At 53.8% G+C, this 26,433-nt stretch overlaps 4 protein-coding genes across 5 annotated transcripts in view; 1 reads left to right on the top strand and 3 right to left on the bottom strand.

The window, feature by feature from the left end:
- The window catches only part of MRPS17 (mitochondrial ribosomal protein S17), a 322,974-nt gene that overhangs the window by 267,204 nt on the left and 29,337 nt on the right, over positions 1-26,433 (top strand). The gene's annotated exons all lie outside the window — the stretch shown is intronic.
- Positions 1,325-11,138, bottom strand: LOC142090765 (uncharacterized). Its single transcript, XM_075169124.1, has 13 exons — positions 11,088-11,138; positions 10,575-10,685; positions 10,386-10,487; positions 9,958-10,082; positions 9,719-9,881; positions 9,492-9,598; positions 8,961-9,079; positions 8,547-8,830; positions 8,341-8,459; positions 2,303-2,419; positions 2,071-2,226; positions 1,847-1,957; positions 1,325-1,722 (listed from the first exon to the last, which is right to left on the bottom strand). The coding sequence occupies exons 1-13, from the start codon at positions 11,136-11,138 to the stop codon at positions 1,605-1,607; spliced, it is 1,683 nt and encodes a 560-aa protein (XP_075025225.1). The 3' UTR covers positions 1,325-1,604.
- Positions 11,587-22,676, bottom strand: LOC142090745 (C-C motif chemokine 3-like). 2 transcript variants are annotated; one of them, XM_075169105.1, is made up of 4 exons: positions 22,664-22,676; positions 13,147-13,301; positions 12,732-12,840; positions 11,587-12,568 (listed from the first exon to the last, which is right to left on the bottom strand). In XM_075169105.1, the coding sequence occupies exons 2-4, from the start codon at positions 13,217-13,219 to the stop codon at positions 12,475-12,477; spliced, it is 276 nt and encodes a 91-aa protein (XP_075025206.1). In that variant the 5' UTR covers positions 13,220-13,301; positions 22,664-22,676; the 3' UTR covers positions 11,587-12,474. The 2 variants fall into 2 exon arrangements, with proteins under 2 accessions (XP_075025206.1, XP_075025207.1); XM_075169106.1 differs by lacking the exon at positions 22,664-22,676 and having other exon boundaries at positions 13,147-13,606.
- The window catches only part of LOC142090632 (merlin-like), a 28,317-nt gene continuing 25,599 nt past the window's right edge, over positions 23,716-26,433 (bottom strand). The window contains exon 21 of the mRNA XM_075168836.1: positions 23,716-26,280. Coding sequence (XP_075024937.1) covers positions 26,245-26,280 — 36 coding nt within the window. The 3' untranslated portion in view covers positions 23,716-26,244. The remainder of the gene's footprint in view (positions 26,281-26,433) is intronic.

Below are 26,433 nucleotides of genomic sequence, written 5' to 3'. Positions count from 1 at the left end.
CCGCAGCCCCTAGAGCCCGTCCACCCACCGCGGCGGCAATGCGCATGGCAAATAGAGGAAATTGGGCCACAACAGGCCCCTCACTCATGTCAAAAATTTCCTTAAAGGCAAGAAGGAATTGAAAACGCAGATGCTTTTGGGCAGGTTTCCAGCAGGCACAGGGAGGCTGGAGCAGCCTTCATCCGCCTGGTTCCCATCAGGGCTCCGGCCGCGGAGCTTCGGAGCTGACTCTGTATCCCTGCGGTGAGCGGTGGAGCAGGGTGTTCGGGAGGGTTTTGACTGTCTGGAGCTTGACGATGGTGATGAAAGGGTCGAGTGCTCATGGGTAAGAGTCCGGGGAAAGGCCAAGAAGGCAGACTGTGACCCCGAGGTCTAAATACTTTATAAATATATCAAACTAAATATTTTTGGCTAAGAAAAGGGAAAAGACAAATAATTTAAACTGTATCAAAATAATAATTTGAACTATATCAATGTGCCTGTCAATGAAAATGCAGACTGTGACCCCACAGTCTAAATATTTTATTAAACTAAATATTTTTGGCTAAGAAGACAGAAAATACAAAAATAATTTAAACTGTACTTAATAATAATTTAAACCACAATCATTTAGGCTATATATTGTAGTTTAACCCTAGCCAGCAACTAAACCCCACACAGCCGCTCACTCAGCCCCACTGTTCCGGTAGGATGGGAGAGAGAATCAGGAGGGCAAAAGTAGGAAAACTCATGGGTTGAGATAAAAACACTTTTAATAATTGAAATAAAACAAAGTAGGACAGTAATAATAATTATAGCAATGACAAGAACAATAATAGAATATACAAAGCAGACAATGACTGTGACCTTGAGATTTAAATATTTTATAAATATATTAAACTAAATATTTTTGGCTAAGAAAAGGGAAAATACAAAAATAATTTAAACTAAATCAAAATAATAATTTGAACTGTATCAAAGTGCCTCTTAACGAAGAGTCAGGAGTTTTGATGCCTAAAGGAAGTGTTTGTGCTCTCAAGCCCTTTGGGGGTCTCTGAAGTCCCTCCTGGAGCACCGGCACTGGGGAAGGGACCCACAGGGACGCCCCCCCACGCCCTGGGTTTGCTGCTCCCCCTGGGCAGGGCGGCCTCAGCCCCACGGCAGCTCCCGCGGTGCTTCCCCATCCCCAGTCCAGGTCCAGCTCCAGTGCCACCCAGCACGTCCCCACGGGGTGACACCAGCATCTCACCAGGGCCTGGCAGCATCCGCACTGCCAACAGGAGGGTCGGGGCCACCACTGAGGCTCTTGCCCTGCGCTGCTCAGACATATCAGCAAACACACGAGTAAAGATTCAAGTTTTTATTTATGACGATCTGCAGTTTTTGGGGACTGGGAGGGCAGCTGGGGGTCAGGGTGTCCTGCAAGGATCCTGGCCTCTTCTTCCTCAGCCAAAGTGCCAGGAGCCTAGACTCACTGCCACCAAAGGCCCCCGAGCTGCGGGCTGCCAGCCCACACCCTGCGCCGTGCCCGGCTCAGCATCCCAGGGAACCTCCAGCCCTGCCTAAAGGAGGAGACAAAGGCATCGTCTTCCTGCTGCAGCTGTAGAGACCGGGGTCACCAGCACTCACCCGGTCTCCTCCGCCTGCTCCCATCCCACTGGGCACAGGCACTGGCCGGCGTCACAGGAGCTGTGCTGCCGGTAATGGTCCACGAAGGCCCCGTCCTCCTCCCAGGCAGCATCCCTGCGGGAGCAGGGGAGCGCTCAGCTCCAGAGGGCTGAGGGACCCTCCACCGGCACCCAGGGAGGCAGGGGGACATCGGCCGGAGCATCGCGGAGGGGGAGGGAGGCAGTGGGGAGGCACCCACCTGTCAGGGATTTTGATGTCCAGGCGGAACATCTCCGCCTGGAAGGTGGCCACGTCCTGGCAGAGCGGGCAGCAGAAGTGGTGCAGGGCTGAGCGCAGCGCCTGGCCCTGGGGCAAAGATGGCATCAGCAGCAGGGTGGGTCCCATTCACCCCACGGAGCCTGGCGACGGCGTGACAACAGGGGTGATCAACAACAGGGGCCAGGGGTGATGCCGCCTCCCTGGATGCAGCGCCTGTGGAACCAGGCGCTGGCGCAGGCAGGACAGACAAAGGTTTTGTAGCAGGGCCACCCCGCCACCGCCTCCAGGCAGATGAGGCAGGGGGTCTGCTCCTGCTGCACCGTCTGCACCCGCTGCACCGGCCGGTGCTTCCAGCAGGACCTGCAGGACAGAGGTGACAGTTCAGCCCCAGCCCTCCTCCACCCCGGCCCCGGCCCCGCGGTGTGCATACACTCACTTGAACTCCCTGAAGAACTGGGAAACACAGCCTCGCTCGCTGCCGCAGGGAAAGTGGAAGATTCGGGGGCGGCCCCGGCAGGTGACCGAGGCGCCCCACAGTCGACAAATGCAGCACCTCAGGCGTCAGCACCGCATGCCCCCAGGGACCCAGTTCACCCTCACCCAGCACAGCCCCGCCACGTTTCGGTGGGCTGCCTGGCCAGTGACACCGGGCCACAGAAAAAGCCACTGACCCTCTCCAAATCCCCAATTTCCACAAAAATGGGCCTTTTTGGGGGAAGGAGGATCTGGGGGGTTGCTTTCACCCCAGATCCTCCCTGGGGGATTGCTGGCCTGTGCAGCGCCGGACACGGGGATATATGCCCCCCAGCTTCACATTCTGTGCCACCCGGTTCAGCTCCTGCCAGATATCAGGAAGAGGAAGCCATAGAAGCCCTCTTCATCAGCCCTGCTCTGGCTCAGCTCACTGGCGTGGTACTGCAAGAGGGGCAAAGAGGGCGCGTGCCAGGGGTTCTCGGCGGTGTGGGACTGAGGACCTGCGGGTGCCGAGCCCCGGCAATTCACCACTCAGCTCTCGGGGACACACAGCCCAACCTGACAGCACAGCTGCCCAACAACCTCGGGGTCACAGTCTGCCCGCCGGCACAGCCCGCACACTGCCAGGGCACAGTGGCACAGTCGCCCCCAGCACCGCACCAGGGTACTGGTGGGGGTAACGCCGGGAACGAAATGGGGAAGAGGCCGCAGCACCTTCCAATGGCGCGGGGGTCTCTGCTTGCACAGCCGGGCACCAGCCAAAATCCCATCTGCCCAGGGGCTGGAGTCTGGGCCAGCTGCAACGGCGGGGACTGCAAGGGGCAGAGAGATTATAAGCACAACAAGCCCATGCCACGCTCCCTCCCTCCCTCCCCCCATCGCAGCCCTGCGCCTGTCCCCAGGCTCCAGACGGCCCTGGGGACCCTGTCCCCCCGGCTTCACCCCTCACCGCTGCCCATGCCGCTGCAGTCACCGCACTCCCAGGAGTCCTCATCTTCTCCCACAGCGGAGCAGAGCTGGTGGGTCCCGCGGGAGCCACAGGAGCTGCAGAGCAGGAGCCTCCAGGGCCTGGGGGAGCAACAGGACCCACTGCCCGAGCTGCGGACTGTCAGCCCCGGCGCTGTGCTGAGCCCACCTCCACCCTGCTCCCCCCGCCAGCCAGGGCTGAGCTGCCCGCACTCACCCTGCGCCAGTCGCCGAGGCGAGCAGCTCCGGTGCCGGTACGATTCGCAGCGGAGCGGTCTAGCGCTGGGTACGGGGGGTCCCGCACCGGGGGAACCGCAGGGGAGCGGAGAGCCCCGCCAAGCGCCCGCGGCTCGCGCGCCAGCGGCTGAGGTGGGCGGGGCCAGCAGCAACGGCGGGAAAGGTAACGGCGGTGTAGGCGACACTTCTCCGCAGTCACCAGAGTGCTTGAGCTGCAGCCTGCTTCAACGCGAAAATTTCTATTTAACTTAAGTTAAACCAAGTATTTTTTGCTAAGAAAAGGGAAAATACTGTCGCGTCCCACCTACGAGGGGGGGAAGTGACTCAGATTCACAAATCCCCTCAGGGTGGATTAAGGTGAAACAATCACTCAAGGTCCCTGCATAAATATCAGCTTCAATGGAACAAATATTCTGCAAATGTTGGTTCTCTAGCAGTTGTATCTACCTAAGCTATGCGGCTTTATGAGGAACCAAGGAGGGCCTTGTGTTACTTCACAGCTTTAAGAGAAAGGAGAGGGAAAGAGGGAGAGACTCACCAATCATGGCTCCAGCCTCGGACCTGCCAACAAGGGTCTTCGGCGTAGAGGGCGCCTCAGAGGCTTCTACGTGCCTCTATTTATTGCCCCAGCCCCTGGACTTCTGGAACCTTCTCTCACTCCGGTTTCAGGAGTGGCTGACACACCAGACAATCAAGAGGAGAGACACCAGGCCCCTCCCTGTGATTTCTGGAATCTTCTTTCAGGGCTCTGGTTCCAGGAAGGGTTGTTTAAGCTCACGGTGCAGTTGCTTGGGCCTCGTCCCTTACAAATACAAACCCAATTTAAACTGTACCAAAATAAAGATGCCGGGCACAAGTCTAAATGGGGAGAGGAGTGGCTGGGGAGCAGCCCTGCAGAAGGGGCTCTGGGGTGCTGGTCGACAGCAGGCTCGATGCGAGTCAGAGGTGTGCCCTGGCAGCCCAGAGGACAAACCGCATCCTGGGGTGCTGGTTTTTTAGTGAGGATCTGCAGGTTCCTGGGACAGGGGCTGGGAGGGCAGTTGGGTGTCGGGGTGTCCTCCGAGGAGCCTGGCCTCTTCTTCCTCAGCCAATCTTTTGTGCTTTTCCCACATTCCACCCCCTCGCTCAAGGAACCAGTTCCGCTGGGGCTGGCAAAGCTGGAGGTGTCCGTCTGGGCTTGCAGCGAGTAGGGCAAGGCAGTTTAGAGAGGCAAGCAATAAACACATTCCCTTAGTCCATGGGCCATCTAAAATGTCCATTGAGTTCATTTAGTCCATGACTTTGGGCTCCATCTGTCACAACAGTCTTTCAGGGCAGGAGACATGGTGTGTGCTGTTGGATTGTTGCATGCTGAAGCCAGTTCTGGTTCCATTATCGCTGCACTCATCCGGTTCTGTCATCGTTGCACTTTGCTCGGTTTCATCAAAGTTCATTCTTCGTTAATCTGGTACATAAGCATCTACGTGACTTACTTTTACAACCAGGTTCTCTACCCGGGCAGCAATGTCTTGCCACAATGCGGTGGTCCAGATAGTTTTACCTTTGCACTGCCAGTTGTTCTGCTTCCATTGCAGTAGTCACCCCCACAGGGCATTTGCCACCATTTTTCTCGTTCAGCAATATCCAAAGCCAGCTGGATGGCTTTCACCTCTGCACACTGACTCGATTCACCTTTGCCTTCAGCAGTTTCTGCGACTTGTCGTATAGGACTCCATCCAGCAGCCTTCCACCTCCGATGCCTTCCCGCAAGACGACAGGACCCGTCAGTGAACAGGGCATATTGCTTCTCATTTTCTGGTAGTTTATGATACAGTGGGGCCTCTTCAGCACACATCACCTCCTCCTCTGGGGATATTCCGAAATCTTTGCCTTCTGGCCAGTTCGTGATCACTTCCAAGATTCCTGGGCGACTGGGGTTTCCTATTTGGGCCCGTTGTGTGATCAGCGCGACCCACTTACTCCACGTAGCATCAGTTGCATGATGTGTAGAGGGGACCCTCCCTTTGAACATCCAGCCCAGCACCGGCAGTCGGGGTGCCAGGAGGAGCTGTGCTTCAGTACCAACCACTTCCGAAGCAGCTCGAACCCCTTCATATGCTGCCAATATCTCCTTCTCAGTTGGAGTGTAGCGGGCCTCGGATCCTCTGTATCCCCGACTCCAGAACCCTAAGGGTCGACCTCGAGTCTCCCCTGGTGCTTTCTGCCAGAGGCTCCAGGTAGGGCCATTCTCCCCGGCTGCGGTGTAGAGCACATTCTTCACATCTTGTCCTGCCCGAACTGGCCCAAGGGCTACTGCCTGAACTATCTCCTGTTTAATTTGTTCAAAGACTTGTTGTTGCTCAGGGCCCCGTTTGAAATCGTTCTTCCTCCAAGTCACTTGATAGAGAGGGCTTACAGTCAGGCTGTAATCTGGAATATGCATTCTCCAAAAACCCACAACGCCTTAGAAGGCTTGTGTTTTCTTTTTGCTAGTTCGTGGGGACATGGCTGTTATGGTATTGATCACATCCATTGGAATCTGACGACGTCCGTCTTGCCATTTTATTCCTAAAAACTGGATCTCCTGTGCAGGTCCCTTGACCTTACTTTGTTTTATGGCAAAACCGGCTTTCAGAAGGATTTGAATTATTCTCTCCCCTTTCTCAAAAACTTCTTCTGCTGTGTCGCCCCACACGATGATGTCATCAATGTATTGCAGGTGTTCTGGAGCCTCACCCTGTTCCAGTGCGGTGTGGATCAGTCCATGGCAAATGGTAGGGCTGTGTTTCCACCCCTGGGGCAGTCGGTTCCAGGTGTACTGGACGCCCCTCCAAGTGAAAGCAAACTGTGGCCTGCACTCTGCCGCCAAAGGGATGGAGAAGAACGCATGAGCGATATCAATTGTGGCGTACCACTTGGCTGCCTTTGACTCCAGTTCGTATTGGAGTTCTAGCATGTCCGGCACGGCAGCACTCAACAGCGGCGTGACTTCGTTCAGGCCACGATAGTCTACCGTTAGTCTCCACTCTCCATTAGACTTTTGCGCTGGCCGTATGGGACTGTTAAAGGGTGAGCGAGTCTTGCTGATCACCCCTTGGCTCTCCAGTTGACGAATCAGCTCATGGATGAGAAGCCGGGAGTCTCGGTTGGTGCAATATTGCTGCCAGTGCACCGTTGTGGTAGCAATCGGCACTTGTTGTTCTTCGACCCTCAGCGACCCCACAACAGAAGGGCCTTCGAGAGACCAGGCAAGGTGGACAGCTGTTTAATTTCCTCCGTCTCCAGGGCAGCTACACCAAAAGCCCACCGGTACCCTTCTGGGTCCTTGAAGTACCCTCTCCTGAGGTAGTCTATGCCAAGGATGCACAGAGCCTCTGGGCCAGTCACCATGGGGTGCTTTTGCCTCTCGTTCCCAGTTAGGCTCGCTTCGGCCTCCAATACATCGCAAGTTAGCTCTTGGGATCCCCCTGTCACTCCCAAAATACAAATGGGTTCTGCCTCTTCATAGCTTGATGGCTTTAGGGTACACTGTGCACCGGTGTTTACGAGAGCTTTAACTCTTGTGGGTCTGATGCGCCAGGCCATCAAATCCAGTCCAGTAAACTGGTTGTGCTTCTCCTCCACCTGGCTGGAGGCAGGGCCCCTCTAGTCCTGGTCATCGTATTCGCTGCCCACTTCTTGTAAGTACGAATCAGAAGTCCCTTTATTAAGGTCGGAAGTGGAATCAGCCCTTCTACTCTGTCTGGGGAACTCTCGCTGGAAACTGGAGCAGCACTTTTCCTGGTCACGCAGATGAAACCACAGGGTGCCCCGGGGTGTGTGTCCACGATATCTTCTCTCTCTCATCCTAATGGCTGAGATACTGGCCCGTGCAGGTGGGGAGTAGGTCTTTGAGTTGCTGGAACTCCCGAGACAGTTTCTCCACAGCAGAGACACAGGCCCGTAGGGAGGAAGAGAGACTTTCTTCGTATTGCCAGAGTTGGCCAGCCAATTCATCCACCATTTGTTCCTCTCCATCTCTCCAGGTCATTATTGCCAATGAGTTTGCATGTGACGCTGGTACGCTCCGTACAAACTTCCGCCACATGGGTCGGGTGCATTTGACTTCATCTGGGTCTTTGGGTAACGGCTCGTTGTTCAGGTCATCATAAATCACCTCCAGCACGGCTAATTCCCGCAGGTACTGGATACCTCTCTCCATGGTGGTCCACTTGCCTGGGTGACATCTAACATCTTCCTTGAAGGGATACCTTTCCTTCACGCCTGACAGGAGTCACCTCCAGAGGCTGAGGACTTGTGGCCCTTGTCCAATCGCTTTCTCAATGCCCCCTTCCCTAGAAAGGGATCCCAGCTGCTTGGCTTCCCTCCCCTCTAATTCCAGGCTACTGGCCCCGTTATCCCAGCATCGGAGCAGCCAGGTGACAATGTGCTCGCCTGGACGACGTCTGAAATCTTTTTGCATATCTCGCAGCTCACTCAGAGCTAGGGATCGGGTGGTCACCATCTCATTTACGGGTTCTGCCTCCTACTCCTCCTGTTCTCGTGATGGCCCAGCACGTCAGCGCCGCACGCCCCCGGGGACCCGGCTCGCCCTCACCCAGCACAGCCCTGCCACATTTCGGTGGGCTGCCTGGCCAGTGACACCGGCCCACAGATGAAGCCACAGACCCTCTCCAAATCCCCAGTTTCCACAGAAATGGGCCTTTTTGGGGGAAGGAGGATCTGGGGGGTTGCTTGCAGCCGGCTGTCAGATCCTCCCTGGGGGCTGCTGGCCTGTGCAGCGCCGGACACGGGGCATGGGGACCAAGGTGGGGACACGTGCCCCCCAGCCTCACCTTCTGTGCCACCCGCTTCAGCTCCTGCCAGATGTCAGGGAAGAGGAAGCCGTAGAAGCCCTCTTCGTCGGCCCCTCTCTGGCTCAGCCCGCTGGCGTGGTACTGCAAGAGGGGCAAAGAGGGCACGTGCCAGGGGCTGTTGGCGGTGTGGGGCTGGGGACCGGGGGGAGTCGGGGACTGGGGACTCACCAGGCAGTTCTCATGGATGCAGAGCCCATCCTCATGGCACAGCTGCCCAACGACCTCGCGGTCACAGTCTGCCCGCCGGCACAACCTGCACACTGCCAGGGCACGGTGGCACAGTTGCCCCCAGCACCACGCCACGGTGCTGGTGGGGTTAACGCTGGGAACGGGATGGGGAAGAGGCCGCAGCACCTTCCAATGGCGCGGGGGCCTCTGCTTGCACAGCCGGGCACCAGCCAAAATCCCATCTGCCCAGGGGCTGGAGTCTGGGCCAGCTGCAACGATGGGCACTGCAAGGGGCAGGGAGATGATGAGCACAACAAGCCCATGCCATGTTCCCTCCCTGCCTCCCTGGATCACAGCCCTGCTCTGGTGGCCACGTGGCCCTGGGGACCCTGTCCCCCTGATTGCACCCCTCACCACTGCCCATGTTGCTGCAGCCACTGCACGCCCAGGTGTCAGCATCTTCTCCCACGGCGGAGCAGAGCTGGTGGGTCCTGCGGGAGCCACAGGAGCTGCAGAGCAGAAGCCACCAGGGCCTGGAGAAGCAACAGGACCCCCACTGCCACCAAAGGCCCCCGAGCTGCGGGCTGCCAGCCCGCACCCTGCGTCATGCCCGGCTCGGCATCCCAGGGAACCTCCAGCCCTGCCTGAAGGAGGAGACAAAGGCATCGTCTCCTTGCTCGGCCTGCGGGGACCGGGGTCACTGGCACTCATCCATTCTCCTCCGCCTGCTCCCGTCCCGCCAGGCACTGGCCGGCGTCACAGGAGCTGTGCCACCAGTAATGGGCCACGAAGGTCCCGTCCTCCTGTCAGGAACCATCCCTGCGGGAGCAGGGGATCGCTCGGCCCTGGGGGTCTGGGGGACCCCCCGGCCGGCAACCACGAAGGCAGGAGGACATCGGCCAGAACATCGCGGAGGGGGAGGGAGGCAGAGGGGAGGGCACCCACCTGTCAGGGATTTTGATGCCCAGGCGGAACATCTCCGCCTGGAAGGTGGCCATGTCCTGGCAGAGCGGGCAGCGGAAATGGAGCAGGGCTGAGCGCAGCGCCTGGCCCTGGGGCAGAGATGGCATCAGCATCAGCGGTGCGGGTGTCCCGCTCGCCCCGTCCCGGAGCTGGGCGACGGGGTGACAACAGGGGTGACCACATCAGGGGCTGGGGGCGATGCCGCCTACCTGGATGCAGCGCCGGTGGAACCAGGCGCTGGCGCAGGCGGGGCAGACCAGGGTGTCGTAGCAGGGCCGCCCCGCCACCGCCTCCAGGCAGATGAGGCAGGGGGTCTGCTCCTGCTGCACCGCCTGCACCCGCTGCACCGGCCGGTGCTTCCAACAGAAGGATCTGCGGGACGGAGGTGACAGTTCAGCCCCAGCCCTCCTCCACCCCGGCCCCGGCCCCGCGGTGTGCATACACTCACTTGAACTCCCCAAAGAATTGGGAAACGCAGCCTCGCTCGCTGCCGCAGGGAAAGTGAAAGATTCGGGGGCAGCGCCGGCCCCGGCAGGTGACCGAGGCGCCCCACAGTCGGCAAACGCAGCACCTCTGGGGACAGCACGGAGATGGACGGCGTCAGCGCCGCACGCCCCCGGGGACCCGGCTCGCCCTCACCCAGCACAGCCCCACCACATTTCGGTGGGCTGCCTGGCCGGTGACTCCGGCCCACAGATGAAGCCACTGACCCTCTCCAAATCCCCAGTTTCCACAGAAATGGGCCTTTTGGGGGGAAGGAGGATCTGGGGGGTTGCTTACAGCCGGCTGCCAGATCCTCCCTGGGGGCTGCTGGCCTGTGCAGCGCTGGACACGGGGCATGGGGACCACGGTGGGGACACGCGTCCCCGGCCTCACCTTCTGTGCCACCCGGTTCAGCTCTTGCCGGATGTCAGGGAAGAGGAAGCCATAGAAGCCCTCTTCGTCGGCCCCTCTCTGGCTCAGCCCGCTGGCGTGGTACTGCAAGAGGGGCAAAGAGGGCACGTGCCAGGGGCTGTTGGCGGTGCGGGGCTGGGGACCGGGGGGAGTCGGGGACTGGGGACTCACCAGGCAGTTCTCATGGATGCAGAGCCCATCCTCATGGCATAGCTGCCCAACGACCTCGCGGTCACAGTCTGCCCGCCGGCACAACCTGCACACTGCCAGGGCATGGCGGGACTGTCACCCCCAGCACTGCGCCACAGTGCTGGTGGGGGTAACGCTGGGAGCGGGATGGGGGAGAGGCCGCAGCACCTTCCAACAGTGTGGGGGCCTCTGCTTGCACAGCCGGGCACTGGCCAAAATCCCCTCTGCCCGGCGGCTGGAGTCTCGGCCGGCTGCAACGGGGGACGGGGTTGAGGACCGGGAGGTGCAAGGGAGGGAGGGAGTGTGGCATGGGCTTGTTGTGCTCATCATCTCCCTGCCCTTTGCAATGCCCGCCGTTGCAGCCGGCCCAGACTCCAGCCCTCCCGGCGTGGGGACCCTCGCACAGCACCTCGGCTTTGGCTGAGGAAGAAGAGGCCGGGATCCTCGCAGGACACCCTGACACCCAGCTGCTCTCCCAGCCCCTGTCCCAGAAACCTGCAGATCCCCAATAATAAAAGCTGGAACTTCACTCGTGGGTTTGCTCATGGGCCTGAGCAGTGCAGGGCAAGAGCCTCCGCGGTGGCCCCGACCCTCCTGTTGGCACCGTGGGTGCTGCCAGGCGGTTTCCCAAATAAGAGCCGGCACTGGAAGCCCCAGATGAGATGCTGGTGTCACAATGTGGGGACGTAAGGTGCTACATACCAAAACTCCAAGAACAGATCCAACAACTCTGAGAGCAAATAAACCAGCATTGTGAACAGCAAGTACTAAACTGAAATAATGAATGCTTATAACAAATTTGTTTTAACCCGTTCGGGTCAGATGTGTCTTTATCTCAACCCTTCATGCCCCACATTGGGCACCAAAAAGGACTGTCGTGGTTTAACCTGGCAGGCAGCCAAATACCACGCAGCCGCTCATTCACTCCCCCTCGCCCCCCACGGTGGGACAGGAGAGAATCGGAAGGGTAAGAGTGAGAAAAAACTCATAGGTTGAGATAAAAACAGTTTAATAGAACAGAAAAGGGAAAATAGTAATGATAATGATAGAATATACAAAATGAGTGATGCACAATGCAATTGCTCATCACCCGCGCTGACCAATAACCAAGTAGCGATCGCTACTTCCTGGAACACGCCTACCAGTCACCTATTGAGCATGACGTCACATGGTATGGAATACCCCGTTGGCCAGCTGGGCCAGCTGTCCCGGCTATGCTCCCTCCCAACGCTTGTTTTGTTTTGTTTTGTTTTTTTCTTGAGCTGAATGTCCTTGACCAGCAGGGTACTTAGCAACAACTGAAAACATCTTTGTGTTATCAACACTCTTCTCCTACTAAATCCAAAACACAGCACTAGGAAGAAATTTAACTCTATCCCAGCCGAAACCAGGACAGCTGGGTGGCACCGGAGCTGAACCCGGTCTGGGGACGGGGAAGGACTGCGGGAGCTGCCATGGGGCCAAGGCCGCCCTGCCCAGGGGAGAGCAGTGAACCCAGGGTGTGGGGAGGGCAAGGGGGCGCCTGTGGGTCCCTTCTCCCGTGTCAGGGCTCCAGCAGGGACTTCAGAGACCCCCAAAGGGCTTGAGAGCACAAGCACTTTCTTTAGGCATCAAAACTCCTGACTCTTCATTAACAGGCACATTGATATAATTTAAATTATTTTTGCTTTAAATTATTATTTTGATATAGTTTAAATTATTTTTTTATTTTCCCATTTCTTAGCAAAAAATACTTAGTTTAACTTAAATAAGTTAAATAGAATCATTTTTCCCATTGAAGAAGGCTGCAGTTCAAGTACTCTTCTGCGTGCCTGGGGCTGGAAGCCAAGCCCGCTGGGGGTAGCACCGGGGGCATCGTGGGTGGCAGCGGGGAAGGGTCTGGTCAGTTCTTCAGGGTCTGGAAGTGCTTCAGATGCGCCTGCACCCAGGGCGTCTGGGGGTCCGCGCACAGCTCCTTCTTCTTCTTGGTGACCAGGCTGCCAGGAGAAAACCCGTGTTGGGGTGCTTGGCCGGGGCAGCGGGGTGCCGGTGCTGAGTCCCGCTGGCAGCTCCCTGGGTGTCCCCGGCCCCCTCCCGGCCACCCTTGGGGCACTGCCCTGGCCATCGCGCCCCAAGCCCCCCGCAGCAGTGGGTACTCACATCACGCCTGGCTGGGTGCAGCTGCTGCTGGTGATGTAGGCAGAGGCGATGAGGCCCCGCGGGACGGGGCGTTGCTGGTAGCTGAAGCAGCAGGTGGTGGGGACGCCGTCTGTGAGGGCAGAGGGATGGCCCTGGTGAGACCCCCAGGCTACAGCACAGGCTCTGGCCCCACCGGCGCTTGGGGCTCCCCAGGGATTTGCCATCTCCCATCCCCCTCCTTGTGTCATATTCCCTGACAGCGACCCCCCCAGGAGACCCCTGGTCCCAAGCCTGAGTCCCAGCATCGGCAGTGGTCTCCTGCTCCCAACCCTCCCCACAGCCACGAGGGTCCCCGCTGACGGGGATGGGGCTCTCCAGCTCCCATGGAGCGATGGCACACCCAGCCCCGGGGAGGATGCAGCGACACCGGACTCACCGAGATGGGCCTCGGATGGGGAGCAGGTGGCCACGAGGAGGAGAGCGACCAGGGCAGCTGCGGAGACCTTCATGGTGCTGCTGGAGCCGAGGGATCCACGAGCAGGGCTGGAGCTGGGGGGCCTGCAGGGCTCTCCTCTGCACGATGCTCGGTCCCTGTGGCGATACCCTCCTTTTATCCCCGGCCGCTGGGCGGGCGCAGGGTTTCAGGGAAAGAAAATGAGTGCATCATACCGGGGAAATTATGTCAGGATCGTCCAGTTTTGCTGAGCTGGAGAAGGGAAGGAAACCGCAGAAGGGGAAGCGCCGGCCATGGGGCTGCGACTTTCAGATTCCATTTGGGTGCCCGGCAGGGACCAGCCAGAGCCCAAACCCCCCCAACACCGACCCTGCCGCTGCTGCAAGGACCCCACTGGCCAGGCTGGGGCACGAAGCTCCGTGGCCAGAGCCCCCATGGCAATCCCAAGCAGCCGTGAAGCAACACCAGCAAGCTCCAGGCAGGGATTCGCTCTGCAACAGCCCCAGCAGTGTCACTGTGTCGGGGGCTGCGGAGCCGCTCTGCGGACGGACAGGCCAGCCCAGCTCGGGCGCCATGGCATGGACACCCCCAGCCACTGCCAGGCGTCAGATCCCAACTTATCCCCAGTTTTGCCACAAATGCCACTTCTCACCCTGCTCCACCGCTCACCGCGGGGATCCAGAGTCAGCTCCGTAACAATGCATTGCACATACGTTCATCTCCACTGATGGCACTGACTCTTGGTGGACATTTAGGAAAGGAAAGATCACGTAGGAACGAGGTTGTATTGAGCTAGAAGTCACTGGGGGTCTCACATTTGTCCCTTTTTGCTGGTAATATGGTCAAAAGCAGTATTCTCATGCTGGAAAGGTTGCAGAGACATGGAGGACTGGATGGCCTGGAGGGACTGGACTCTGTTGCCCTGCTCCAGGGCTGGAGCAGTGGGCTCAGGCTGCAGCCCAGCCTGCCACCCTCCCTGTCCCCAGGGCAAACAGAGGATTTACACCTCTCTAAGGATTTTAGTTTTGGCTGCAGTCTGCAGCCTCTTGCCAGTCAAGTTGTCGCAATTACTGCTTGCCCACTTCTTCCCAAGCAAGATAATTTCATCCAACTTAAGCTCTCTCTACTGGCTTAGCCCCAAAAACTCAAATATATCCATGTCAGGAGATAGGGCATTAAGAGTAGGAGCTGGAGGGAGGAGAGGATTCTGCTGGTGCCCACCGAGATCAGCTCATTGCAGCCTTGCAGATGAAACCTCGAGGAGATCGTAGCATGACTGAGAAGGGGCAGCATTTGCAATCCCAAAGGGTAATTCCCAAACGCCCCTGCCAGCACACACCCAGAAGGAAAGAGCTGCCAAACTTGCTACTTCCTCCTTTTTTTCCTTTTTCCAGCCTTGCCCTGACGCTGCCCTGTGCTACCACAAGAGGGTTGCTGCCCGGCTCCCAGATGCCACGCAAACCCCCGGCCTCCCACCGCCTGCCTCCTGACCCTTGCTTGGGCATGACTAATTCCTGCCGCTCTGATTCAAGGGAAAAGTCTAACTCGCCGAGACGCTGAGCAATGGCTGTGCCCGTCCTCCCATCCCCGCCGCGTGGCAGGGGCGATGCTCCCCGTTCACGTGCAGGGATGAACCTCACGGTGGCTGCAATGGCCTTTTGCCCTGAAAACCCTCCCTCGCCAAGAGGTCCCAGTCTGATGGATGCATCCCTCCAAGCTAGCGCTTGTTTGAGAGGAGGTGTAGGATTAGGAGAAAAGGCGGTGATTGTTTCTTTTGGAAAAGATGGGACAGAGGTGAGAACGGGTGTAAATCACCTCACTGGAGACCTTCAGGAGGAGCTGGCAGCGCTGAGCTGGCCTCAGGCCGGTGGTATGAGCAGAAACAACCTCTCCAGCTTCCTTCTCCAACTGCCTATGTTTCAGCTATTTCTGTTTAAGCCGCTCTGTGCCTGGGGCTACAAATGAATAAATCTTTTGTCATTAATGGTGACCAGGGTCCTCATCTGGGACATTTGAGAGGGGCTTGGAGGAAGTAGTAGTAACTGGATACACAAAAGCAGAAGGAAAAGACTCAATTCCTCAGAGGACTGGTGCCGGGATGGTGGTAAGGAATATCCCACCCCCAGCTCAGAAACTGAGATCATCGCAATGACAAGTAGAAGCGTGATGATCTGTGGGCATTGGCTTTAGCAGTCACCAGAGGAAAGCTTGTCATCCGGCAGGAACCACAGAAAATCTCACAACTGCAAAGATTATTTCTGATGGAAATGGCGAAAATATTTCCTCTTTGCTGCAGAAGTGGTTGGCCAAGCTTTCAGTTCTCCATTTAGATGGCAGCCGGATGGGACTTTGTACTGGATGCTGATGAAATACTTTCCATTCTAACTAGAATCGAGGATATTTCAAAGAATTGCACAAAATTGCAGCTCAGCCAAAGTAGATAGTTTGTGTTTAAATGTGTTTAAGGAATTAAATATAAGGAACTGATGTAAAGGGAGAGTGAAGAAATGACTTATGGTTTTATTTCTCCTGCCATGGAAGACCTCTGTAAGCAGATGACTTTCTAATCCGGCAGAGAAACACAAGAGAAATTCAAGGGCAGGAGGTGGGAGAGGAGGAAACACAGGAGATCAGAAAACCCAGCTTTACAAACACAAATTTGAAAACCAAAAGAAAGTAAAAGCCCATTAATTAGGAAGGGGAGTAATTAGCCAAAGATGCCACCTCTTTTTGGCTTCTCTTTGCATAAACAAAACAAGAGGTTATGGTCTATTAGCAACACAATCAAAATTCAGTGCAGGTGAGAAAAGGGAAAAGAGAACAAATAAGTAAGGAAGAGGTAGATAAGGCAGGTGTAGTCAAAAAAAAGGCCCCAGAGATTCCCCTAACTTGCTCCGCAGCCAGGCTGTGCCCAGCTCTGAATCGCTGCTGATGAGCAGGACAAACCCACAGGGAGTGGGAGAGGTACCAGAAAGCCAGTGATGAGCAAACGTGACACCAGTCTTGCATTATCAGATGCTTTTGGCACTGCCTTGCATGCGTCTCCTTAAGAAAACGAGGGAATTAAAGTCTAAAAAGCACATACCCAGGGGCTGTGAGCACAGTTAAAAGATCCGAGGGACCATCATCACTGACCTGAGGGCCGGCAGCTGGCAGGGCAGAGGGGGACAAGCGAGGCAGGGCAGCATGTGAAGAGCTGCACCGAGAGAGCAGCCAGAAAGAGCGGGGACGGCGTGCGGGCAGAGCAGACCCCCCGATGTGCTCAGTCCTGGGGTGATTGCTGCTGGGGAGGAACTGGCCCCTTAGGGCCTTGCATTTCAAGAAGTAAGTGATAGGAGAAGAGCGAGAAAAGAGCAGCAAGAAAGTCCTGTGTCCAGACAGGGCAGCCGGACAATGTCATGGGACCCATTTAGCCTAGAAGAGGGGATGAGGGATGACATCGGTCACTGTAAGAGGACAGCATCGCTTCTGGTCCCCAAGCCTGCTAAGGAAAGCTGAGACACGACTGCCTCCCTCCGCAGCCGACTTTAGGAAACCTCCGCAGCTCTGCAGGGAGCTTACCCTGAGGACAAATCCCTGCTAGCTGGCAGAAGCAGGCTGTACTTCTGCCCCTGAGCCAGGGCAGAGGGATGCTCTCGGCACCTCCTTCAGGAGAGGCTGCCAGACACGCGGGGCCCTGCGCGTCGCAGCACTGAAGGGATCACAGCAGCCCTTCTGCCTTCACCATGCACCGGCGCAAGCCAGAAGAAAGCCACAGGCAGAAAGAAATGAAGGAAACTGCCAACACCACAATCCCGTGCAAGTGTAGAGAAAACCGCACGGCATTATGCAACGTCCGCCTGGGAAGTGACACTCATCATTGATAAAAATCATGCAAAGGGGTCCCATGGCTAGAGGTTACAAGGAAAACACAGAGCAGCCGTCAGTCTCACCCTGCAGTGAGCTGTCACTGACCCTTGCATGTAGTGTTTTACGAGAGTAACTCAGCATTCAAAGTGGAATTCCTAAACCACTGCCCACCGATACCCTTTTCATTCAAATTCCTGAATGTCCCTTCCCCCTCAGAGGATCCTGTGCTATGCCCTGCACAGAGACACACAACCCAGGACAGGGATTCCTCTATGGTCCTGGATCCTCTTCTCCCCCCAGCTTGAGTGACTTCTGCACTCGACTGAAAGGAAAGAGAGTGGCAAGAGCAAAAATCATCTCTCCCCAGGCAGGAGGTTGCAGCACACCCGTGTGTGCACGCGTTACAGAAAAACACAAGGGGCTTAGTAAGGTCCAACAAAAGGAGGGCAATTTGACCCTGCAGGCACCTGACACCCTCCAGCCACCCAGCACAGCTCTACCAAACCACAGGGACACTCTGAGCTGGCTCCCCTCAGCTTAGAGAGCTTAGAGACCAGCCCAGGGGATATATTTCACCCAGAGATGGCTGCAGCCTCAGCTTCTCTCACCCTCTCCCAGCCTCCCCGTATTGACTCCAAGCCCCCAGCCTCAAGCACCCCTTGCTCCTTAAGGCAAGCAGATCCATTTCTTTAAACAAAACCAGGGAAGAGAAATGCTGCGTGAGGGAGCCAGCATTCACACGAGGAAGAAGCGTACCCTGCTTCACCTAAATGTGAACACATCCCTCCGATGGGTACAGTATCTACTATTCCGTACTGCTCGCTTCTGCAATTCTAACCAATGAAGACTTGTTGCTTAGAAGTCAGGTAACTGGCAGGTGCGGTGTTTGCAGGTGTGTAGAATTGTAACCAGTCTAAATTCTGTATCCTGGAAGCATTGTTAGACTCTAGTGAAGAATAACCTCGGAAACTATAAACAAACGTGGTCCAAGCATGGCTCAGGGACAAATTGTGACCCTCTAAGGTAAAGAGGAAATAAGTTCATGAAGAGTTCACTACCCTAACCACCACCAGAGACCACCCGAGACCCTCAAGGAGACACTAAAGGCTTTAGTGCGCATGTGTTTAAGATGATGTAATATTATAATTAGTTCTCGGAAATGTAATGAATATGTAAAAGAGAAATTTAAAATATGTATGAGAAGCATGGATATAAACAGAAAGGTGACTAGACCAGGTGTGCTTCATTTGTGGCAAGTCCACCGAGCACCCAGGCCTGAACAAAACAATCTCTTTCCTGAGCGTGTGGAATTGGTTACTTGCACGGTGGGCACGAATCTGCTTTTTGGACACCTCCTCTGCACGTAGCAGGACTCAGCGCACAAGGCGCGGGGAAACACCCAGGTTAGAAGCTCACCCCCCAGCCCACTGGCCCCTTCTTGCCACACCGTGAACCCAGCTTCGCTCTGCCCTAGCTCCCCCAAACAGCACCCACAGCCTCCCCCTCTGCTCTTGCCCAGTGCTTACCCCCCCCCAGGCCCCCACCCTGCTGTTTGTCTCCTGTGCCTCATGACTTGCACCTGCATCCCTGTCCCCATCCCGGTGCTCAAGTGCAGGAAAACCCTGGGGCCAATTCGCAGCAGAGCTGGGTTTGGTTTTGCAAGGGCACAGGGACTCCCGTCTCCCAGATGTACGGAGCTACAGCTCTTCTGTGCAATTTGGCAGAGCCAGTGGCTCTCAGCTACTGCCTCTGCAGAGATCTGCGCCTGCCCACGTGAATACGTCGTTGGGACTTTAAAAAGAAGTTGTCTGACTGCAAGAAGTGATTTCGGTTTGGGGTTTGCAGACACCAACTATCATTACCTCCTGCACCCAGACGGCAGATTGCATAAGCCCCATTTCCATAAAAACAGGCTAAAAATAAAAAATTATCTAAACTTACATAGCTGGGGTTCTCTCACAGCAATTGCTTCTCTCTGTCTTCTCCACTTTTTGCCCTTGATGAGGCCTTCTGGCAGAGAGTTTCACATGTTAATTATGCCTTGTGTCAAAATATTTCTCTCTAGTGCACAGTTTCTCTCTTTAAACGGTTTTAACCACGTAGATGTCCCTTTCTTCTTCTGCATGAGAGGGTAAATAATCAATATTGAATGCTTATTTTTAAGCTCCCTTCATCTGTTTGCCCCACTCTTTTCAATCTTTCATCTCCAAGTCGCTAAGTGCTTTCATCACCTGGCTCAAAGTCTTCTGTGTCGGCTCTATCCATCTCTGAGTCAAAATGATCAGAGCTGAATGTGGCATTCGGAGATCATCCTGCTGGTTTCTACAACAACATTATGGCATTTGGAGAATTAGTTTCTGTCCCATCCTTCACGCACTCCAACGTTCTGCTTAATCCTTGGACTTGCTGCACCAAAGATCAACTCTAGAAAATAAGGAGATGTTAAGTCTCATTTTCTAAAGAAAAGGGCATTTAGGGGACCTGAATGTCATTGAAGAGGAATGGAACAGAGACTTCTAAGTCACATGGGCCAAATACTCAGGACCCAAATATCTTTAAAAGCTGGCCATAAACTCAAGAACGTTACCACAGGCCTTTTTCTTCCCCGAGTAGCTGTAGTTCATTTGACCTTAGAAACAGAAATTAGGGTTTCAAATGACTCCCGAGTGAATGTCACCTGCTAGCATGTTGCTCCATCAAGTCGCTCTGTTAAATCCCAGTCTTCTCCAACCCTGATTAATGTAAATAATCTTGTATTTTGCAGACATATGCCTCCCACTCAACTCCCCTCTCCAGATCCTCAGGCATCGCACAAGATACAACATGTTCGCAGTGCATCACGCAGTATTGGTCCTGACACACGCTGACACTAACCTAATAGCTTCCCTTTATAAGTTCACAGATATTTGCGACAAAGGAAATGCAGTAGATCTCACTCGTCTGGGCTTCAGTAAGACATTCGAAATGGTGCCACATAGTAAATTATTAGCTAATCCAGAGAAGATGTGACTGGCATATGAAACGTAAAGTGGGTAAAGAGCCGCCTGAAAGGGGCACGGTAATTGCTTCAGCTGAAAGGGGATGTGGTAGACTGAAGGAGGTTTACCAGTACAGTTCCTTCAGTTTCTGCCTCAAAAATTATTCTACTTAACATTTGCATTAATGATCTTGGCACAAAAAGCAGGAGAATGCAAAGGAAATTTGCTGATGAGGCAAAACGAGATGCTATCATCAATCTGGAAGAGGCCAGAATATCACACAGAAAGATTATAATGACCTTGAGGACTGGAGTAATGGAGAAGGGATTTGATTCAGCAGCGCAGACTGTACGATCCTGCTGTTGGGGACAAGGGGTACCAGTAGCAGCCATTCCAGTTTGGGAGGCTGTCAGCTGGAAATGTCTGGGGCAGGGAAAGACCCGTGCTACAAATCACAAGACTGTGACAAGAGCCGGGTGTTATACGACACGAAGAGTCAAATGCAAAGAACTTGGGTTGAGGGGTTCGGAAAATGAGGGACTGATCCGTGTGAATGCATCAGAGTCAACACCAGGGGTGGGAAAGAGCTGTAGTGGTGTAAAGACATACGGCTGGACACTGGCTGGGAGTACAAGTAGATGGGAAATGAGATTTCCACATGAAAGCAGTAAGTTTCTCATGCCCGCTCAGCTCAACCGTTCAGTCCGGAATCACTGAATAATAGCACTTCTTACAAATTTCCTCCAGAGCATCCTTTCTGGACGCCCCCGTCTCCAACAGCTCCTCTTTCTCTGAAGGAGCAGGGCTGAGGCCGAGTCTCTCCTAGTGCAGACACCCCCATCTCCTAAAGCTGACTACTTGCCGCTTCTGCTCCCCAGGAGTGAATTTAGTTTTGCAGTTGCAACCTTTTACTCCTCACATTCCCTGTATTTACCCATCCCAGCTCACTGCCCTTGCTGCCACATCCCCAGGAACACACTGCAGTTGCGTTGCCTTCACTGCAGTACCTAAGCCTCTGGGATCATCAGGGGTTTCTATTTCTCTTTTTGGTTTCCTCCCATACTTGGCTCTGATCACCTCCTGCGAGACCCTCAGAGCTTCCTGGGCTGCCTCTCTGCTGAGTCAAAAGATTTTATAACACTGTTTTAAATTTTCAGGCTTTTTCTATCAAGTTCCTCTTTCTCTGGAATCTCCCTTTCAAATTTACTGGCACAAGACTATTTCTGGGGTCAGCTTTTGTCCCTTTCCCCTTGCTCCTTTCAACCACAGGACGTAGGACTGAATCACACTGTAGGCAGGGTTATTTAATGGTCCCTCCAGGTCTCTCACTTCTATCCCCCCCCCAGCACCCACAGCATCCCCCACTCCCCACAAAGCTCTCGTTGGACAGTCTCTTCCACTTTTCAGCTGAAGGGGACGGATTTTTCCTTCTGTGAATTCCCCAGTGAGAGCACAGAGGTTTATGGCCCGGCAGGTAACGAGCTGTCACATCTTGGCTTTGCTTTTAGGACCAAGCCTGGAGTAATGGCAACCACTAGCCCTTGACTGTCCTTTCAAGAGAGGGCTCCTTCCTCAGACTCAACCCTGCTGGGTGTAATTCGGCGTGACAAAGCCGCCTCCTCCCAGGAGAGGTATGGCTCCTGATTCAAAGTGCTCTCTACCCCAGTGTAAATGCCTCCGTGCGGTCCCAGGGGTGGGCTCCCCTGTGTGCCCAGAGCCCCTCCAAAAAGCTGACCCTGCCACCCCTGAAAATGCCTTGCAGGAAGATGGAAAGGAGTCCAAAGAGTGCAGAGAACCAGAAATGACACCACATAGCTGAGCCTTGCCTCTGGGCCTGTCTTTTGCCCAGAGAGGTGTGTGAAGACACTTTGACCTGTGATTTTTGCCACCAAGGACTCATCACAGCTGTCCCCATGCCAGGGCCGTGTCCCCGCCACACTCCCCATCCCCCAGAGCAGCAGGCTGGGAGCACACTGACAACGGCAAATTAAGGGTGCTAGCCTAGTGCCCCAGACACCCTCCTGAGGTTTGAGCACAAGTGCCAGGGATGCTCTGGGAAGGACACCAGAAGCTGGCAGCTGCCTCCAGCAACAGAGAACAAAGACCTCGGGCACAAGAGACTACAATAGACCTTGCTGGCTCAGAGCGCACGAGGCTAGAGAGAAGTGAGGTAGCGACACAGTGAGATGCAGGGGTGACAGCCCGTTTGCAAGGAAGAAGAGGAAGAAGCTTGCTTGTGTGTAACTCTGCAACAGCAGTCTGTGAAGGCAGGATGTGAACTCATCATGCTGCCGGTGACTGGACTCCTGAAAGCAGCAGGGCAGGGAGGAAAAGGTGAAGAGCAGATGACTCGGGGGTCAGCCGCATGCACTGCGGTGCCCACCTTCCAGGGCAGGTTAACCCTGGGTCCAGACTAGGTATCAACTGGCTGGTCTTTGAAAGAGACAGGTCCCTGGAGAGGACACGCTGTCTCTAAGGGCGAAACGGCATTTCCTCGCTCCCACAGCTCAGATCAGGAGCACCCTGCTGAGCAAGAATACAGAGTTTCCCATCTAAGGTTTTTATGAGGGCAGGGAGAGCCCCTTGGGGTTAGAGCAAGTGGTTTTTCAGAGAAACACAGAAAATAGGGCTGGGGAGAGTCATCAACTTCCACACAGAAGATCAACACTCACCGTGTCACTCCAGGAACAGACGACTTCGCTCTCCAGGTGATCTACCAGCACTGCTGCAATGCTTTTTCTTCCATTTTTTGCTGTAGTTTGAGACCAGAACATCATGGCTTATCCAGCATGAAAACAAAGGATGAATTTGTTCTTTCCTCCTTCCAGTGATCCTTGTAGACTGTTCTCAGGCCTCTCCCACCCTCTTTAGGCTACACACCACAATTCTTCCCACGCTCTGCAAGTTTAACAGGCCTATGCTCGTTTCAAATAGCATTAATGAAAATATCACATAGCACCGGACCTGTGGGGTCCCACATGCTTCTGGCAGTCATGGATGAAATCCACTCCGAAGGCCATTTTCACAGTCTGGTGATGACAATGATGTGTCAGAACTATTACAGGATTTTTTTTGTAATATGGGGAGCTAACTCATACCCATGGGGCTAAGCTGTTTCTGCGATAATCACTTCTCAGAGTATACTGCTTGCACATTTTGAATGCCCATCAAAAATTATGTCAGGTTAAACTCCAGGAAGAGAATACGAGCAAGTTCAGGCTAGTGTGCGAACATACAAATTGGCAGAGATTCCCAAGGACCAATGCAGGGTTTCCGAGCCAGATCTTTCTGAGCTGTTGTACAGCACGTCTAAGCTGTGCAGCAGAGCGGCTTTGCAGCACCATCTGCTGATTGCTGCCTGCAGAGCCACAGGTCTTCACCAGTCAGCTGTATGTTGGGCCTGGGATGTTCAAAGATGCTGACAGCATCATCAGATAAATACCTCGCTCTTTGGGGTGACAAATACGGCAATTACTGATTAGAACAAGATACAGAATCATAGAATGGTTTAGGTTGGAAAAGACCTTGAAGATCATCAAGTCCAACCCTTAACCCAGCACTGCCAAGCCCACCACTAAACCATGTCCCTAAGCACCACATCTACACGTCTTTTAAATACCTCCAGGGGTGGTGACTCAGCCACTTCCCTGGGCAGCCTGGTCCAAGGCTTGACAACCCTTTCGGTGAAGAAATTTGTCCCAATACCCAATCTAAACCTCCCCTGGTGCAACTTGAGGCCATTTCCTCTTGTCCTATCGCTTGTTACCTGGGAGAAGAGACCAACACCCACCTCGCTACAGCCTCCTTTCAGGCAGGTGTACAGAGCGATAAGGTCTCCCCTGAGCTCCTTTTCTCCAGGCTAAACAAGCCCAATTCCCTCAGTCGCTACCCATAGGACTTGTGCTCTGTGTTCTCTCACGCTTCTCATACTTTCCTCAACTGAAGACAATCTCACATCCTCCTCAACACATCTGTAGCTGCCTGTTTTAAGAAGTGGTCAGTACTGCAAGTGAGTATGAGCATCAGAAGCACCAACATACAACGTTTAATTGCTACAAATATTTATTTAGGTTTTAAGCAAACTAATGCCCGGGTGGCACTTCTCTTTGCACTTCCCTCTCAGCAACAGCCCAGTACATCTGACTTCATCTGTGGTTGTGCAAGCATTTCTCCAGAAGATCCCAGCTCCTCTTGCCCTACCTAATCTTTCAAACGCCAATACAAGTATGCAGGAACATGGTTCTGCACATGAGCAATGCACAGCAAGAATATCTGGGAGCCAGCAGGCTGAGAACAGCTTGTGCAGATAGGCTTCATTTTTAAGCTGGCAGCAGTGTGACCCTGTCCTTTTCTTCATTGTGATATACAGGACCAAGTCCAAAGAAATCAATCAATCAATCATGCATGTGGAGCAGTTCTCTTCCTCTATGCCCTATACCATAATGCAGCTCCGATACGACAGCAAAAGGAAGCCCCAGCACAGAAGCCCCACCACATGTGGCAGAATGAGGGTACAAGCTTAGTTATCTGTGGCAAGACAAAAAAAAAAGAGGAAACAGGAAAAGAAGAACCAGGGAAATCCCAGCACTCCTCCCCACCCTCAAATCAGAGAATGCCATGTTCGGAGTAGTTTTGTACCGTTTTCCTCTATGACCACTTCCTATCTCACCACTGTCGAAGTCCTGGCCAATGCCACCTGCCCAACTTTGGGACCTTGACAGCATCTGCCTCTTCAGTCTGACACCTCTGACGGCTTCTCCATCCCACACACAAGGCTTTTCCCAGATCAGAAACTATGCAGGTAATAGCCAAAAGTCTGCACACATCTCATATCAGACAGAGCTGTGAAGCGAATTAACACAGCCCACCCCCCACTGCCAACCAAAGGCAGCAACTACTCTCAAGGCTGAGAAAACAGACAACGGGACACCACTGCAGATCACCGTTACGTGCATCTTGCCATGTAACTGTCATGTCTGGTAAAAGTCCAAGAACGGAGCTGGCTACAGATGCTATCCCCCACTGTGCTCTCAGTCTGCTGCAGATGTATACAGAATAGATTTGTGTGTTTGTTCTTAGAACTTGCTTGTTAATGTTGTTGTAATATTGACACTACATTCGGTTCAAAGCTGTTACTAGCAAGTGGAAATTGAAGCTTTGTATTGAAAGTATTTTTTTTTTAATCTTAGCTTTTAGAACAAGGTATTTAACAACATTGACATTCATTTTTACATCACATGTCACATGCTCAACTGTGCTACTACTTTAGCTACAGCTGCATATTGTCTGCTTCCCCAGAAGTCCTCAGACTGAAGATTTATGGTGAAACAGACACTTAAACACACACAAAACCAGAAAACGCAAGTAGGTTTTACTAATGAGGCAGACATTTTGCTGCAAGCACCTCTCCATCAGAAACAAGTCCAACTTTAGCAGACACCAACAGCATCTTTTGTCTTTGTCTAATTTGGAAGCTGTGTTACACAGAACTGGGAAACAAGTTAATGTATGCAAAGTTTGCTGGAGCGGCAAAAGCAACAAAAAGTGCTTGATCTAGTGAGAAACTGTAAAGAGAACAAAAGCTTTGCTTTCCAAACAAAGGATTCCCCCAGGAATGAGAGGTATTTGAAGATGTCCACTTCTACATCTGGAATTAAAAGTGAGATTTCTCACAGAGAAATGCAAATCAATTAAGCGAACCAAGAAATGTTTGGGGAGGAAAAGGAAAATATTTGGCAGGCAGACACTAAAATGTTGAGCAGCTCTGTGGGAGTTATGTCCCATGGACTGAACCAAAAACATAATTAGTCTATTGTGTAGGTAAACACCAAGCTCACATACAATTTTTTTCTCATCCCAAACATCTCCTGGGCACTTGCTGCCTAGCATCCTTTCTACAAAAGTAGAGTACCATACTGATAAGTCAGTGTGTAAAAACACCCGGGGGAGGAAGGTTTTGCAAAGTATAAAGTGTTTCTTCAAAAGTGCATAAGTAGTAAATGACACTCCTCTGTGTTTGTATGTTTACCATTGTACCCAAAGACACTAGCCATTTTACACTGGCAGTTTGAGTGCTCCCAGCTTATATTATCTACTTGGAAGCTGAATGGCACCACTAACTATAGTACCATGTCTCTTATGCCGATGCCTGTCAGCAGGCAGAGCTGCACAAGCGTCCTTGTATAGGTGCATTTTGCAGCAGCCAAAAAAATGGCCACCAGGTTCTACCAGTCTGGTAACAAAACGAGAGGCTTCAAATGTAGATCACATCCGAGTCATGCTGCTGAACCTACAGGCAAATCAAATAGGAAAAATTAGTTCCGCCCTGAACTCCTACGTAAAGCAAAGTAACTCCCTTTGGTCCAGTTCTTCCTTTACCTCCAACTCTGTAGCCTTTTGCAAAATGCTCTGCAATAGCTTTTTCCTCCTTCTTAAAACGAGC

The sequence above is a fragment of the Calonectris borealis genome, chromosome 19, assembly GCF_964195595.1.
Source record: "Calonectris borealis chromosome 19, bCalBor7.hap1.2, whole genome shotgun sequence".
Taxonomy (NCBI): Eukaryota; Metazoa; Chordata; class Aves; order Procellariiformes; family Procellariidae; genus Calonectris; species Calonectris borealis.
This window is presented reverse-complemented; position numbering and strand designations above follow the sequence as displayed.

Coding starts and splice junctions, on each gene's coding strand:
- LOC142090765 (XM_075169124.1), bottom strand. CDS start 11,138: ATGAGCAAACCCACGAGTGAAGTTCCAGCTTTTATTATTGGGGATCTG. Junction 8,460..8,546: donor GCATCCATGAGAACTGCCTG/GTGAGTCCCCAG, acceptor CCCCTCTTGCAG/TACCACGCCAGCGGGCTGAG. Junction 2,420..8,340: donor AAGGTGAGGCTGGGGGGCAC/GTGTCCCCACCT, acceptor CTGACGCCTGAG/GTGCTGCATTTGTCGACTGT.
- LOC142090745 (XM_075169105.1), bottom strand. CDS start 13,219: ATGAAGGTCTCCGCAGCTGCCCTGGTCGCTCTCCTCCTCGTGGCCACC. Junction 12,841..13,146: donor CCCATCCGAGGCCCATCTCG/GTGAGTCCGGTG, acceptor CTGCCCTCACAG/ACGGCGTCCCCACCACCTGC. Junction 12,569..12,731: donor TGCACCCAGCCAGGCGTGAT/GTGAGTACCCAC, acceptor TTCTCCTGGCAG/CCTGGTCACCAAGAAGAAGA.